The sequence below is a fragment of the Miscanthus floridulus genome, chromosome 12 (assembly GCF_019320115.1).
Source record: "Miscanthus floridulus cultivar M001 chromosome 12, ASM1932011v1, whole genome shotgun sequence".
NCBI classification, from domain to species: Eukaryota; Viridiplantae; Streptophyta; class Magnoliopsida; order Poales; family Poaceae; genus Miscanthus; species Miscanthus floridulus.
The window spans coordinates 74,606,169-74,623,471 of NC_089591.1; the positions used below are offsets into that span (position 1 = coordinate 74,606,169).

Genomic DNA, 17,303 nt, shown 5'->3' on the forward strand with positions numbered 1-17,303 from the left:
TTAAATCATTTTTCATCTATGTCAAAAAGGAATAAATTTTATGATGTTACACATCACAAAACTTCTCCCGCCATGCAGGATTGACTAGCATAGGTACTATGCCAAACTTCTCCCCATGCAGAATAATTCCCTAAATGGGACGTAAATGTCGGAATAAGCTCTGAGGACACGAGAAGTGTTTGAACATTAAGACATTAAATTCAGAAATAAATCCGAATACTCTGTAACACACATGTTTAATCTTGCAACTCTTATCATAATGATGGAAAAATATACAATTTATAGTAACGAAAACTTAGTCATGACGACTAAAATATTCACTTATACTTTATTCTTCAATTAAATCTTCCCTCGGGCTCTAATTTAATCAGAAAATTAATAAACTAATCAACAGGGGAAACTTAAGCGAGAGAATTGCTAAACTCATTTTGACCCAAAGCAACCCTAAATTGGCTCAACTTATTTTGGGCCAACTGAGTTCCCTTTTCACATTTGTCGTACCGACCAAAAAGTAGAACGACGCAAAAACTTTTCCTTCACATAACCCAGTAGCAGCAGCCTGTTGGCTTGCAGCTGAGTGATCTCGTCGGTTAAAATAGAAACATACAAGGTGCTTCTATATTAATTCTACATCATCATTGGGCTGAAAATAGAATTAATACATAAAACTCATAAATAAAAAAATATAATATTGCTGTCATCAACTTTGCTATCATCAACTTTGGTCAGAAAAATAGCAATATTCTTCTACATTAATTTCACATCACCGTTAGGCAGAAATGTAATTAATGCATGGAAAAAAACTCATGAATAAACTTATAATATTGTTCTTAACTTGAAAAACGTATAACTACTCTTTAAAATTAAATTCTCCTGTTGATTCAAATTTAATTAGAAGATAATCAACATCATTGCAGCGGAAACATAAAAAATAATCTTAAAATTAATATTATCAGAAGCATTTCTATTTACTTAACTACTCTCTGAACAAATTCTCTCGTTGGTTTGAAATTTGAGCAAAGATTGAACTTCAAACTCAACCTAGAATTATCAAACAAATGCTTCTGAAAATATAAAACAAATTCTAAAATTACTGTGCATTCGGCCCGAAGCCTGCTCGGCCTAGAGGCCTGCTTGCGCGCGCGTGGCCCAGCGATAGAAATGGCCAGCAGCCCACCAGCGCGCGTGGCTCTCCCCCGTGCCCAGGCCGCAACCTGGGCCTGGGCCAAGAATCTGTCTTCCCGCCTAGGCCACTTCCAGCACGAGCGATTTCAGCCGTTCGTTTCATCCGACGGCCGTCCGTCATCCTCGCCGTCCGCCTTGTTTTTGGCAGCCGCTGGTCCTGATGCTGCCTAGGGGGCCTATTTGGCATCTTGTAATAATTAATCTAGTTATTAGAATTAGTATAAGATCATGTATGGGAGACTACAAAATATGAAAAAACTAAAACAAAAAACTTAAATAAAATAATACGTAGGATGAGAATATAAAAAAGGGGAAAATCAGAGAAAGAACAAAGATACCTGGGAAACATGTCAGGTTCATATAGTGTAGCAACGCTATGAATTGTTCATCTGCATCACCCTTGTTTCAGAAGCTACATACAAACTGGCTCTCAGAATGGCTGCTTCAGAGGCAATGCTTTAGTTCTTGCTGTGTTGTCAAGGAATCACAATTGCGAAAAGAACAGCCACTCATGGCCCAAATAAGTGTGAAGGAGTAGAAATGAAGAAATACAGACATTTCAAAGGTTGCACAACTCCGTGCAAGCTTCCATGGCTACACATATAAGTTACGGCTTACAAGGTACAAACTAATTTCTTCGTAGCATTTTAGCATATCACAGAATCATTGCTGCATTGTTGCCATAAACCAACAGATGAGTTCTGTTTGGCAGAAGAAGAAAAAATCGTAGTTCCACATTTGAACCCGCCGTCATAACTAATATTACTCAAGTCTGCTACACCAAAAAGGAAAGCGTGATAAGATGTAAGCACTCGTACATATGTTGCTCTCAGCAAACCACCATCGCCTACACTGTACAAGTTACAAGAATTCTGTTGGGCATCATTCTTGTGGCCAAATGTGGCACAAATCAACTCATTATATATCACATTACAATGACGCCTACAACTATCTTCACCCATAACTGAGCCTAGAATCGATGGGCCGGGCTTGTGTCTGACGTCTTGGTATTCCAATCTCACAAGCATTTACCCTTGAAGCAAACCTCAATGAGCATATCGTCTCACCAACAGAGGATGCCTCAGGTGAAATGTTGACAAACATGAGAGCTTTCGAGTCACCTCCAAGGCAAGGCTGCAAAGTAAAATTACAGCTAAGAGATTATTTCAAATGGACTACTCAACATACAACTCTAGATAGACATTCAGGGATCACTGACCTGCAATAGGTATGTAAGTCTTGAATTTCTGAAGGGAACATGGTCATCTCCTTTTGCAATCGCAAATATTACATCACTCAAAGCCGACAAGCTTTTATTGATTGACTGGAACATAAAAGTAATGTGAATATATGGCATTATCAAATGCTTCGAATATTGGAAAATCTATGGTAAGCAAACACTCACCTGAGTTTCCTTCAAGCGATCACCTGTGGAGCCACTTTTAGCAAGACGCTCACTCCCAGCTAAATCAATCAAGTTAAGGACTCCTTGGACATGTTGGCTTGTGTTCTGCAATAAGAAAAAAAAAGAAAGCTATCCTCTCAAGATTTGTTATTTAGCATGCAAAATATTTGTCTAAAGGGATTTGCGTTAGTCTGAAAGAGAAGCATAAGGAACACTATATATTTTTGTAGATCTTGGTGTGATAATTATGAAAATGTTCCAATCTACCTCATTAGATCCGGATATCTTCAATGTGAACACAAAATGACTTCTGGAAGACTGTTCATTCATCTGAGTCCTACCCACAGACCTATTTAAATGCAGATAACAATATTAGATCCAATCGAGATATGTAGTCACGCAGAGATATACTACCACCTTTCCAAATTATAAGTCAACATAGCCTTTCAGTCCCAAGCAAGTTGGGGTAGGCTAGAGTTGAAACCCACCAAGAGCCCCAAGTCACGGGTTCAGGCACTTCAATAACTGCTTTTCAATTACTCGTATTCAAACATAGATCTCTAGGTATATCTCAAGCTTTCAAATATCTTTTTATTGCCTCTCCCCATGTCAATTTCGGTATTCCTCTACCTCTCCTCATATTATTAGCTTGGCTTAGGACTCCACAATGCACTGGTGCCTCTGAAGGTCTCCTTTGGACATGGCCAAACCACCTCAACCGATGTTGGATAAACTTTTCTTCAATTGGTGTTACCTCTAGGCGATCACGTATAATATCGTTCCGAACTCGGTCCATTCTTGTGTGACCGCAAATCCATCGCAACATACGCATTTCTGCAACACTCAGTTGTTGAACATGTCGAATCTTTGTAGGCCAACATTCTACTCCATACAACATAGCCGGTCTAATCGCCGTTCTATAGAACTTGCCAAATTATAAGTCGCTTTGACTTTTTTGGTATGTAGAATTTGCTATGTATCTAGACATATGTTATATCTAGATGCATATCAAAATGGATGTAAAAAAAAAATCAAAGCGATTTATAATTTGGAACGGAGGAAGGATGTTGAATTAGAAATAGCCATTTTAGATATAATGTGAACTCTCAACAAATTCATTTTCCATGAAAACAATAAGCAACACATATGGTTTTATCAATTCTATAATAAGATGCTACCCCTTATACATAATAGAAAATAACAAACCAATGATAATCTATCCTATTTAAGCAAACAATTACTACTAATAGATGTCATATACAATACTGAAATTAGAGTAACTCACCTACTCTGGGATGCTTTCTCTAGTAGACTAGTCACATCAGCAATACCAAAGACATCAATAATTGTAAGCTCAGACACGGTTGTATTTCCATGAGGATCATGCTTTATAGTGTATTGTTTATTGGACGTCATCTCAAAACCGTTAGACCGACCAGGCGCTAACAAATCACGAATGGTCTCATTGTATATTTCCAACATTGATGCCTGCACAATGAATGAAATATGCATTGACTAAATTAGAAACAACATAAAGTAAAACAATACTTTAGAAGCTAAATAGCTTTGCGAGACTAACTTGCATGGAATAATTCCATCCTTGAGATTCTAGAAACCGGCTGGTCTTAAAAATTTGCTCCAAAGAACGAGGTATTATCCCTTTTTGATCAATTCCTGGTTTACCCATCATTGTATAAGTTTTACCAGATCCAGTTTGACCATATGCAAATATGCATACCTGTATCACAGAGACACATAAACATGATATTACCATCACAAGTTATTTTAGGGAAAAGTAAAGATTGGCATTACATATGAGGCTAACAGAAACATGATTGTGTGTGAATTATGTAATGAGTTTTGAAACGCTCATCACTTGCAAAGATGTTCAAAATAATATTACCATGGTTTGTTTTTTTATCATATTATGTCATGATCAATGGAAAAATAATCATAACACAACAATGATCAACTAAAATAGCATGTGGAATGTCTTGGAGGGCAAAAAAAAAAACTACGGTATCCTTGTTGCTTGAAACTCAACTGACTAATAATTTACACATATAGTTGCCAGTGCCTTCCTTACTCATCATGTTGGGAATAAAGGACAATATTTAAAAGGTAAGATAACAATTCATACTTAATATACTATCGATTAGCACATGTTGCCATGCGATGTTAGTACCTTGTACCCATCAAGGGCACTTTGGACTAGTTGCGATATTTCCACAAACACATCTTCCTGCGAAGCATCATGGTCAAAAACCTTGTCATATGAGAAGGAGAGCTTTTGACCTACACAACGAAGAAAAAAAAGACAACACCTTACTAGTGTCATTATCCCAAACTTACTGGGCAACCCAAGAAATAACAAGTTGAACGTATCATTCACCTTGGTTTATCAAATCAATACCACGTCCAGTAAACTCTACAGATGTTGGAAAAGAGATAGAGACACCTTCTGGACCATTGGAATCACCATCAAATTGAAGAAGTGGTCGAACTCTACAAAAAACTCTAATGTTTCCTTTCAGTTCCTGCAAATATGAGGTTGATTATTGCCTAGAGAGTAGGTCATACACGTGAACCATTAATTTAAAAACTTTTTTGAGAAAAGAAAAATCATACCAATAAATACCAAATTAATTATTAACATATTATATATAGACAGAGCGAGAAATCATGTTTTCAGATATATTACCAATATAGTGTTGTGGAGTTTTTTCCGTAACTCGTCACCTTCCACAATTTGACACTCTGCCTGTGCTAAACGCTCCTCAAGGTATTTTATTTTCTCCTTTTGTTCTTCATATCCTGTCATCGCCTCTATCGCAGTTACATCAGCGAGCTGCATAATTGAATTGTATCAATTTTAAGATGACAAATAATGGAACAGTGTATATATTTTGTGAAGGCATAAAGAACACTAGTATGATATGCTTCAACTTCTAACCTTCAACTTCTCAGTCGCAACTGCAAGCTGCTTCTGAAATATCCGAATCTGTTCTTGTTGTGTATTGCACGTTTCCTAAAAATGGAGAGCAATTTAAGCCCAATAGTTATGCATAACAGAGACGAGTATAAACCTAAAGATACAAACCTCAAGGTCAGATACTTTTTTGCGAAAACTTTCACATTCTTTTGAAGTTTTACCAATCTTTTCCTTGTAATTACCAAGTTCAATATTCAAACTGTTCAATTGAATAACTGAATGGTCACGATCATCTCTAACTTGCTTCAACTCAACTCTAAGACACTCCACTTCTTTCCTGAGCTCTTCCTTCACTCTAATAGCTTCTTGTTGAGAAACCTAAAAGAGCATTAAAAAATATCAAACTTAAAAAAAATACACACATATGTCACACATTGTGTATTATACATCTGTAAAGAGGTTACAACACAAAATCACTATCCAAATTCACTGAATAGTCCATGATTTCTCTTATGACAGCATGTAAAATTAAATAAATTGTCGATCAAATATATTTAGTGGAAATACTCACTCTAGAAGATTCAAGCTGATTGCCCATTGAGTTGTTACTTTCTCTCAGAATAGACATAGTTTCCATCATGGCACTCTTCTCTTTCTGAAGTTTTGAGACAGTCTCACCACTCTTTGAGGCATCAGCCTGAAGGTTACTATTATATTGTTGCAGGCTGGTGTTGTATTCTTGAAGCCTTTTATTCGTGTCTTGGACCATTTTTAGCTGGTTTGACAATTCACAGCACATATTATGTTAACAAACATGTTTCAAGATACAAAACCATGTGAAAATATTTAATGAGACTATATTCACCATTTCTAAAAAAAACTCTTTCAACCATTACCTGCTCACTAAACCGCTTAGCATCATGAGTGATCCTTTCTAGGTCCACAGTCAGCACATCTCGTGAACTCTCAGCTGATAACCTTTCCTGATTTTCTTTCTCGTAAGACTCCACAGCGATCTGCCATATGTACAATTGAGCATATAAAACTCCAGTTGGAAATATAGAAGTTATCACAACAGTGAAACAAGATCACCCTCACCTGTTTTTCGGACTTTTCCTTGTTGAAGCTCTCCTCTAGAGACTCACAACGCCTTGTCAAGTCCAAGTTAGTAGCTTTCAGCTCTTCAATAGCATTGCTGAGCTGGCTCTCTGAAAGGAGAATTCTATCAATAAATACTGTGGCTCTGAGGTACACTCAACTAATGATGGAACAATAATTCAGAATCTTCAGACCTGAATAGCAATGTGTGCTGAGAAGGGCTCATTTTTTCCACCCAACAGATCAGGCAGACAGAAACGAATAGAGAGAGAGAGAGGATTCATTACCCAATTCGGTATGACGGTTGTTCTCAGAGTCCATAGCACCTCGGAGCTTCTCCTGCTCAGCCAGATAGCCATCCTCCAGCTCCATGTACCACCGGATGCACGCCCTGAGCTTCTTGATGTAGTCACTCATCTGATCGACTCTCCCCTGCATAAGCACGACCAATTTAAGGTACCGCCCCCCGTAAATCCGCAACAATAACACATCTCATCAGTAAACAAAAGTCCCAAACCCGCCTTGAAATCGTTCTTGCTTTTGCCCTTCATTTTCTCGGCGAGCAGGCGCTCGACATCCTCCCTCCCACTGAACTCGATCACGGGCGCCACCTCCGCCACGCCGGCGCCGCCGCCATCCGCCTGCACGGACGGAGTCCCACCGTTGGCCTCGCCGTTGTTGAGAGCCGAGAGCACGTTCCGGCGCGGCGTCGACCTGTACCCCATCTCCCGGCGCGCCGGCCCCGCGTTCTCCTTCTTCTGCAGTTAACAACGCCGTCACCGCGGCCACATTTCGTCAAATCGCAGCCAGCTCGGAACGCGAATTAGTAGCAACGCAAGAACAAGATTACAAGAAAAAGTCTGCTGCTGCGGGGGGAGGGAAAGGGGGAATCACCAGGTAGGAGCTGCGCGGCGGCAGAGACGAGGCCATGGTGGGATTACTGGTGGGATTAGGGGTTAATAGCTAGGAGTAGTTTTCTAGTGCGCGGTGGGGGAGGTGGAGCTTTCTTGGTGCGGGGTGGAGTGAACTCGACGGCAAAGAATCTCGTGGCTTTGAAGCGCCGACGAGCTCGCGCTTTGTTGGATCGGTGAAAAGAGAACCTCAGGGAAATCGCGGAGCTCGCATGGACTTGCAGCGAAACCAGCCTCGAATTCGTAGGAATTGTTCCGTTCGCTCGGATCCGAGCGAGAAGCCGAGGGGAGGGGAGGAGGCGGCGGAGCCTTTTCGAAATATTTTGAACCGAAGCCACGAGGGGCACCCGGCGTCCCGGCCCGATGTGTCAGGGCGGTGTATATTACTCCCCTGCCACTGCCACTGTGTGGGAATGGTGCGGAGCCGGCGCGGCAGGTGGCAGTGGCACACGCCGGCAGGCCGGGCGCTCGTGGGTCGTGACAGTGGCGGGCCGGCCTAGGAGGCCCGCGCGTGGCGCGGTCTCGCGGCTCTCGTCCACACGGGACGGGGACGGCAGGGGCAGTCCGGGCACGCACATCCGACGAACCACGAACGGTCAACTTATTTCTCTTGCTCTTTTTTTTTAATAAAGGATTGGATTTTATTATTTATATAAGAGTAACTTTACATCCAGACCCTTACAAGTAAGGCTGGACGAAAAACTCGAAGCTCGTTAGCTCGCTCGGCTCGTGGCTGGCTCGACTCGACTCGGCTCGTTAAGATAACGAGCCGAGCCGAGCCAAGATTTGAGCTCGTTAGCTATAACGAGCCAACTCAAGCCAGCTCGCGAGCCGCTCGCGAGCTAAACGAGCAAGCTTCCAGGGAAAAAAGTATCATTTAAGGTAGTTAGATGTATGAATACTATAGTATTTTATTATACTTGTATATATATTAGCGTATATTAATTTTTTTATTCGATTTAAGGTTGTTAGATTTATTTCTTTTGTATTATTATTATTCTTAAATTTTAGATAAATGCAAATATTATATTTTGTGTATTTTTTATACCTGGCTCGCGAGCTTAACGAGCCAGCTCGAGCTTTTAACGAGCTGAGCCGAGCTGGCTTTCTGGCTCGTTAGGATAACGAGCCGAGCCGAGCTAGCTCGTTATCTTAACGAGCCAGAACGAGCCGAGCCCAAACGAGCCGAGCCGGCTCGTTATCCAGCCTTACTTACAAGGGTACCCTTGAAATAAAATAAAATTACATTAAAGTCCTTGGGAAGTCCTCCCTTTCTTCTCCGACGTCGCCCATTGGAGTCGTTGTTCAGCAGTCCCCATCGTCGCTGACAGGGAATACCACCGAAGAAGAAGCTTGAAGCCGATTCCGGCGCGAACGAAGCATCGACAGGATTTAAAAGGGCCATTAGCGGCACTAACCCAGACGAGCCGTGCACCTTTTATCGATAAACGCACTGGCAACCAGCCATCGGCCGTAAGCTCGTCGCGAAGACCGGAATCCGTCGCCTGTCGCCTGTCGCCTCAATGAGGGATGACAATCGTCGAACAACAAAGAACCCATGAAGGGGAAAGAAGTACACCAACCCAATCTCTCGAGCAGTTGATAAACGTACCTCACAGAAACCTCTCCAGTTAACGGCTTGTTCGGTTGGCTGGTTCGTATTGTTGCTGGTTCGTAGAAACCTCTCCAGTTAACAGCCTATTCAGTTGGTTGGTTTGTATTGTTGCTGGTTCGTGAAGAAGTACTGTTGACTGGTTTGTGTGAGAGAAAAATCCTGTTCCGGCTAGAAATTTACGATCATTTACGACAAGCTAAGCCAAACGAACCGGTAAGTCATCTGCACTGACGCCGTCGCTGGAGTAATCCTGAAGGGAGTAGAACCTCACCAAATCCTTGCCGAAAACAGCGTCGAGCTCGCCGTTGCCTTCGGAGAAGCCAAGCAAGGGATAAAAGATCCCATACGACATTGATGCCGTGGAAGACAAACCTAGCGTACCTAGAACTATACTCATCGTTTAAAAAATGAGTGTCGTTTTTTACTTTTAGATACCGTCTTATTCAAAATTTTTATATAAATATCATCTATTTTATTATTAAAGATACTTTAATATTGATTTATTTATTTTATAATTTACGTAAATTTTTGAATAAAACGAACGGTCGAACCTGTCTGAAAGGGAAAGGAAGGGAGTAGTAGAAAAGCTTCACCGGGCGCTGATCCCTTCACCTCCCACGATGCCGGAGAGGCCACCGGAAGAGGGAGAGATCGAGATCGAGATCGAGATCGACGCTGGTCCTCGAATCGCCTGTGGATTCGCCTCCCTGCACTGTAGATGGGGAAGCCTCCAGAGAGGTCGGAAGCCCCGTCTCTTCCTGTTGCTCTCGACTACCGTGTCGCGGCGAGGGCCTCGGTGATGGGCCGGGCCGGGCCGGGCGTGTTGCGACGTTGCTCTCCGTCCGGTCCTTTTTTCTTTTTTGTCCTTTCGTGTTGGGCGCCGCGAGCGCGACGAGGCAAGTCCAAGTCACCAGCGCGAAGGTGCCGCGTCTCTGTTGTTTGTTGTTTCGCTGCGCCGCTCTGGAACTGCAGGCTTCAGTCGATTCAGCGCAGGACGAGAGAGAGCGACAACGACGACGACGAGACGCCATGGCCATTACTCATTAGAGGTAATCCGCCGTCTGGTATAATGGGATAATGGCCGGGTGGTTAGTCCTGTCGTGATACCGCTACCATGGGATTAGCTTAACTAACCTGTGTTTTTCAGATGGTTTAGTCGATCGCTGCTGGTGTGGGGGGACTGATTAGGTCTGGGAACCTGCTGTGGGGTCTGCATGGAATCTGAATGTTACCTTGCAGCTGCAATGCAATCGGCACGCCATTTTATTTCTCGCTGTTTGCCTGTTATTTCTGGTGTCGCATTGCATCGATCGACAGCGACAGCAACAGCAACAGCACCAGGCGGAAAGAAACGGGCCACGCGAAAGCGATCGGATTGGATCTTCAGGCAGGGCAGGGACCTTTTCCTCCTTATCAATGAAGCTCAACTGAACATGTACGCCCATGCCCATCTGAAACTGAAAGCTTCAGGAGCGTACGTAGAATGTCGTGCGCTGTGCAAGTATCAACGTGATGATGAGCGACTCGATGGGATTCCGGTGGACGCGCGCGTCGTCATCATCAGATGGAGCATTATGATATGACGTGGCTAGCTTGTGATCCATTTCATTCAGGGTAGCTGAACTCAATGCGAGCGAGCCCACTCCATCGGTCAGTCATAGAATCCCGTAGCCCGTGGATGAAGCTACAGTGCTGTCGTGTACTTCACGCAGGAGCAGGATTGGCCCGTGCCACGTCACACGTCGCAGCAGCTTGGTGCCAGACTCCCTCGTAGCCTTTTCTCTAGGCGCTGCTGCTTCACCCTGCTACGAGTAGCTAGTACGAATTCCTCTTCATCGTCGCATCGCTAGCCGTCCGTACCGTGGCGGATCGAACGGCCGGTGGATTCCCGGATCCCAGAAAGTAAAAAGGGTTCGTTCCTGACTGATTTTGGGCTCCCGCGGGAATTAAAGGAGAACAGACAAGTCAGTTTCAATCAAGCAATTAAGCTATAAATAAAATGGCCCATTACAAACGTAAGCTTTACCTTTCAGAGTTCATATTTGCGTCATTTTCCTTCCATGTCTGTGAAACCCGATAACCATCAACTAATTTGTTCCGATCTAGAATAATAAAAACCACAGCATCATTCCTAACTTTATTTGGTTTTTATTTCTCCACATAGCAACTAAGTCTGTTACTCAAAATGCTAATCTTCAATTTTATAGACAATTGTTTCTGCAATCTTCATGCCCGAAAACCATCTTTCTACTAATCTTTCGCCTACAGTCTGCCGTGGCGCTGGTCAGCAAGGTAGAGTCGATTTTCCCTTCCCTGGTGGGCTGCATGCTACTACTGGTTCTGGGCTGCTCAGCTGGGCCTCTGCGTTCGTGACTTTGGGCCTAGGGGGTGCAAAAACGTTGGAGCAATAATTAATTGATTTCTGTTTTTTTTCTTTTTTCCTCTGGGTGCGGTGCGGCCGCATGCCATTGCCAACGTCGCTCCGCGCCCTGATTCTGCTGCCGCGCCTAGGGTTTTAGCACATCGGCGGCGGCGCAGACCAAGGGCGTTTTTTTTTATTTCCCGCGCCGATGCCGCGCAAGCACGCGCCGGCGTTCACGCCGGAGGCGGCCACCGCCTCCGCGTCAGTCGGGGCTGGCCAGCCGCATAACCTCCCCGTGCTCCAGGCGAAGATGAAGCGCGACCCGGAGGGCTACGAGGAGGAGCTCCGCCAGCTCCACCGCCACTTCGAGTCCTCGGTGTTCCTCTTCCAGCAGCAGGCGGCGCTGGCCAAAACCTCGTCCTCGGGAGGTGGCGGGGAGGTGGCCAAGGAGCTCGGGGACCTCGCCCTGTTCCTCGCCCACGTCGCGCCTTTCTACCCGGATGACCTCGCCGATTTGCCCGATCAGATTGGGGGTTTGCTTGACACCAACGCGCGCGGGCTGCCGCCGGGGCTCAGGGCGCACCTCGTGCAGGCGCTTATACTGCTGGTGAATCGGAAGGTAAATTATTTTGGTGTTATTACTGTTGTGTTTGTTTTTGTCTTTTGATTGCAGTTTAGTATTGCAAATGCAAAATGGTTCATTTTTCGTGGAGTTTAGAATAGATATCCTTCTGGTTAGTTTAGTGGAAGGATGCCAACAGATTAAGGAAAACGGCTTTACAATGAGTGAATTTCTGATGATGTTACAAAACGACATGCTCACGTTCTATTTATAGTATTTCTTATGTTCGTCTTAACACAAACGTGTCATAATTTGTTATGATCTCTCGTAAGTAAGGTCCAACATCAATACATCACTGATTTTGATCAAATGATGTGAGCTTCACTACATTTTGCTAGAGTTGTTTTACAATGAGTACCCTCTTTCAAGTAAGCAGTGGGAATATATAGATATCTCAAACTACGATTTTTGGGTATGGGCTATTAGCTAGGTGTAAATAATTCACTTTTGCTTTGCACAGTAACTGATTTATTTGACACATCGTTTGTGCCATTGAAATCTGATCACTTCTGCCATCCCCCTCTTTTGTTTTGAAAAAAAAAATCAGATTGTTGATCTTGAGGACACAATGGAGTTATTCATGGAGCTTCAAGTTATTGGAGACCGAGCTGTAAAAAAGCTAGCATTTTCGCATATTGTACACAGTATCAGGAGGATGAACCAGAAGCACAAGAATGAATCGACGAATCGTAAACTGCAAAACGTTCTTTTTAAATTCTTACAGGTTTGCGACATCTTGTGAATGCATTAATCAGTAGTATCAGGTTTTAGCATATTGAAAAACATATACACATTTGTTTTCCCTCTAGCTCATTTTATACACCTGTTTCTCAGGCTGAAGAAGAGTCACGAGCAAAGAGAGCATTTACTATCCTGTGCGATCTTCACCGTCGGAGGGTCTGGTTTGATGAACGCACAACAAATGCAATATGCGATGCTTGTTTCCACCCTTCCTCTAGGTACATGCTGCTAGAACATATTTTTTAGAAATTCTATTGGCTGCTCCCAACCTAAAATGATTGTCATTAAATGCAGGATTATGATAGCTGCTATTTCATTCCTTCTTGGATATGAAAATGCTCCACAAGAGGATGACAGCGACGCATCAAGCAGTGAAGATGAAGCAGACCAAAACCCACAAATTCTTCTTAGTAAACAGGATGTTTATAAGGTGCTTTAACTTTTTAATTGTGCCTCAACTGACATTTTTTAGATATACTTGATTTGCTTTGCTTTATTCCCTCTGATGCATCGTTTGTGTTTTGTTGGTATGTGAATTCTCAGGCAAATCACAAGGGTACAGCTGCTAGTAAGAAAAAGAAGAAAGCTAAATTACAGCGTGTCATTCGTAGCATGAAAAGGCAACAGCGGAAATCTGTTGAGGAGACTGGTTCCAGTTTCTATTCACCCCTGACATATTTAAAGGATGCCCAGGTGAGATAGTGCCTCTACTATCTATGGAATGGCATATCCACTTGTTATCTATGAAACACCTCTATTATGCTAAGTGTTTTTTTTTGTATGGCAGGGTTTTGCTGAGAAGCTTTTCTCTCGGCTGCAGAAGTGCAATGAGCGATTTGAGGTCATACTCATTTTTTGTACATTCATAATGTTGCTAATGCCTTCTTTGACCTTCTCTTTAGTAAGAATCAATCATTTAAGCTTCAAGAAAATCTTTTGCACTGCAGGTAAGGATGATGATGCTAAAAGTAATTGCGAGGACTATTGGGCTGCATCACTTGGTTTTGTTGAACTTCTACCCATATCTTCAAAGATACGTTCAAGTATGTTATTTAAAATGGTATTTTTGTTTGCGTCAGCCTTTGAAACACCAACTAGTTTGGTAATACTAACTCAGGTATAATTTTTGATACATCTCTGTGCAGCCTCATCAACGAGATGTGACGACTCTACTCGCTGCAGCAGTTCAGGCTTGCCATGATATGGTTGCACGTCTTCAAAAGTTCATTCCTTTGCAACTAATGATTCCACTTGCATTACTTTTTTTTTCTGAATGCAAAGTATGTGTAAATGTTAGGTACCTCCAGATGCTGTTGAACCACTGTTCAAGCAGATAGTAAATCAGTTTGTGCATGACCGTTCTCGCCCAGAGGTTTGCATGACCCTTTTTCAGCATACGGATTATGTGTTCTTCCATCTAACAAGATTGCATGAACATATATCTGACTTCACTTCTTTTAGGCAATTGCTGTTGGCTTAAATGTTGTGAGAGAGATCTGCATGAGAATGCCTTTGGTAGGTACCTTGATCTTTTGGTTGCCTTAAACAATACTCTGTCTGCAATGGTATTAGACAGATACCCCTAGGCACCGGAACTGAAAGCTAGTGCTTTTGTTAGTTGTGTTTCATATATGACGTAAGAAGATGGGATAATGGTCATATTTTCACTATTTTTTCTTTTCTGTATTAATTACTGATAGACTGAAAAGGTTGCAATATTGTGATGCTAAATATTTGAAGCATGTAAATAACTGAATAGGAATATAGTTGTGAACGGTTTTAGTTTGTGGTTGGCTGCCATTATTGCTATTGTGGTGGAATTTTTTTTACTGGTGCTCTTGCTGATGTAAAACACACATGTAAATCTGAGATTCCTGTGCATTCTAGAATATCTGGGGAGATGTACAGTTTCTTTGTTGCACTTATCTTTATACTTCATCCACTCATACGGGAAATCTGCAGATGATGAATGAGGATCTGCTCCAAGACCTCGTTTTATACAAAAAGTCCCATGAGAAAGCTGTTTCCATTGCTGCTCGTTCGCTGATCACATTGTTCAGAGAGGTTAGATCTTTTCTTGCAAATTTTCCAATGTATTTTTTTCTGTATGTTAGAATTCCCTGTTGCTAAACCTCTGTTAATTGAAGTTCAGATCTGCCCTTCACTGTTAGTCAAGAAAGATCGTGGCCGTCCTGTGGATCCAAAGGCTCGGCCCAAAGCATTTGGAGAAGTCACTGTTGCTAGCAACGTGCCTGGTGCTGAGTTGCTAGATGAAAATATTTCTTCAGAAGGGGAAGGCTCTGATGATGAGTCTGATGCTTTTGATTCCGATGATGACATGGACTTGGCATCTGCCCCTACTGGAACAGAAGAAAATATGGAGGGTTTATCTGTTGCAAACAAACATGATGCTGACGGAGATACTAAAGAGGAAGATGAAGCATCTGATGATGAAGATGGTACAGGTCAAGATGACTCCAACAATGATAGTGATGAACTAGACGATGACTCTGACATGGACGCTGATACTGATATATCTGATGAAGACGAAGACGATGATGATGAACTGAAAGAAAGCATAAATGGTTCAGAGGATGAAGCTTCAGACCAGGATGAAGACAGCGACGAGGAAGACAAGTCAAAAGGCAGTGGCTCTAAAGTGGAGAAGAGGAAGTTAAGTGATTATATTGGAGAGCTAAATGCTGCTGATGCAAGCCTTCGAGCTCTGAAGAGGTTAGCAACTGCCAAGAAGGCTGAAGTTTCATCTGATGAAACTGGTAAAATTCTATCCGATGAAGATTTTAAACGCATCAAAGAACTCAAGGTATGTGAATTCTTGATGGCTTATATATCTACAGTATTTCAAAAAGCTACTTGTGGCAAAATAAATTTGCTCACATTCTGTTCTTAGATGGATCATGGATGTCTTAACCGAATATATTTGTGTTTCAGGCGAAGAAAGAGGCAAAGCTGGCTTTGGCTCAACATGGACTAATCAAGGGTGGTGACACGAGATCTGTAACCTTTAAGATGCCATCTTCTGATCAGCTCAGTAGGAAGCGCGTTGATCCACTTGAGCTTGAGGTGCTCTCCCTCTCCCTTTATTGTGCACTCACACAGTGACACGACACTAATAAATTTTGTGACGCAGGCTCACGTCAGGAGAAAGATGTCGAAGGAAGAAAGGTTAGCGTTAGTGAAAGCTGGGAGAGAGGATAGAGGTCCGTACATGGCGAGAACGGCTGTGAAACAGAAAAAGGTAAACTTGCAGGCTGTTAATGTTTGTTTTGTGGTGACAACATGGCTTTTTAATTCGTACTTTTCGGTCTAGTGCTTCCTTGCCACCAGGATCATCGTCTAATCGGTTGTTGTACAACCTCTTCTGATTGTATGATTCATAATGCCTTGCAGACCGGTGGCCTGAGCAATAAGCAGAAGCAGCACAAGAAGAGGATGCCCCTGGCAGCGACTAGAGCCAAGGCAGCACGTTCTCGGCAGGAGAAGAAGCAGCAGCGCAAGCGCTCTGGGAATCAGTTCAGGGGCCGCAAGGCTTGGAAATGAGCACGAGCTGCTGCTTTGCAATTCATCTAGCCAAATGGCCAAAATTTTGACTCTTGTAATAACTATTCAGATAATGTTTCCAGCCAGTTATCTCAGGGCATGTGCATGTGAGCTTTTCTTTGCTAAGGCAAGCAAGCTAAAATGGATCTTCTGGGCTGGCAACTTGGCAAGACAAAGCTTGCTCAAGGGGTTGGATTTCCCCTTTGGTGATTAGTATTTCTAGCTTGTTTTGTTAAGTCCACGTCAATCTACATGGATTGATTAGGTACACACTGGATATTGCTTTGTTAGCTTCCGTGATTATCTGGTGTATGCATACGGCGACTGCACTAGAATCATCATAATCATATGTTTGTTGGTTCGGAAAAAGGAAAGGAAACAGAAAGCAGATATTTACCATGTTTATGACGTGCAGCACATCCAGAAGCTCAGTCAATTTAGGCCGACGGGACGTGCCATTTTTTTCCTTGACCTCCTACAAGCAGGACTAGTCATGTTATTGCGCGCTCAGTTTCATCGTCTACTCGCATACCTGTCTTGTGACGAAAAAGATCAGCTTGCTCAGAGTCACCAGCTAGCACCATCGACTCCGGTGATGTCGTCGTCCGTAGGGGAGAAGACGACGGCGTGCGTGACAGGGGGCAGTGGGTATGTCGCCTCGGCGCTCATCAAGACTGCAAAGTCTGATCTGCACGTACTTTCTTCGACAATCTCACTGTTTAATGTTCATGCATGCCTTGTGTAACGTAGATGACATGGAAGAACTACCACCTCAAGGACTTGCAGGCGCTTGGCCCCTTGCAAGTCCTCCACGCCGACCTGGACGAATAAGCTTTCCACACTAATCGATATGTTTGCAAAATCATAATAA

General features: G+C 42.9%; 2 protein-coding genes across 2 annotated transcripts; one reads left to right on the forward strand and one right to left on the reverse strand.

The window, feature by feature from the left end:
- Window positions 1-1,804: 1,804 nt before the first annotated feature.
- On the reverse strand, window positions 1,805-7,880 carry LOC136497600 (kinesin-like protein KIN-14H). Its single transcript, XM_066493453.1, has 17 exons — window positions 7,515-7,880; window positions 7,142-7,378; window positions 6,908-7,052; window positions 6,621-6,730; window positions 6,419-6,538; window positions 6,094-6,297; window positions 5,691-5,900; window positions 5,544-5,618; window positions 5,292-5,438; window positions 4,983-5,127; window positions 4,776-4,885; window positions 4,170-4,328; window positions 3,876-4,078; window positions 2,858-2,939; window positions 2,591-2,695; window positions 2,405-2,509; window positions 1,805-2,319 (listed from the first exon to the last, which is right to left on the reverse strand). The coding sequence occupies exons 1-17, from the start codon at window positions 7,548-7,550 to the stop codon at window positions 2,140-2,142; spliced, it is 2,373 nt and encodes a 790-aa protein (XP_066349550.1). The 5' UTR covers window positions 7,551-7,880; the 3' UTR covers window positions 1,805-2,139.
- Window positions 7,881-11,606: 3,726 nt separating this feature from the next.
- LOC136496359 (uncharacterized) lies at window positions 11,607-16,543 on the forward strand. The gene is made up of 15 exons (XM_066492015.1): window positions 11,607-12,127; window positions 12,678-12,854; window positions 12,965-13,089; window positions 13,166-13,301; window positions 13,415-13,564; window positions 13,659-13,712; window positions 13,819-13,914; window positions 14,017-14,076; window positions 14,169-14,243; window positions 14,333-14,386; window positions 14,834-14,935; window positions 15,024-15,695; window positions 15,824-15,955; window positions 16,023-16,130; window positions 16,283-16,543. The coding sequence occupies exons 1-15, from the start codon at window positions 11,717-11,719 to the stop codon at window positions 16,430-16,432; spliced, it is 2,502 nt and encodes an 833-aa protein (XP_066348112.1). The 5' UTR covers window positions 11,607-11,716; the 3' UTR covers window positions 16,433-16,543.
- Window positions 16,544-17,303: the final 760 nt, after the last annotated feature.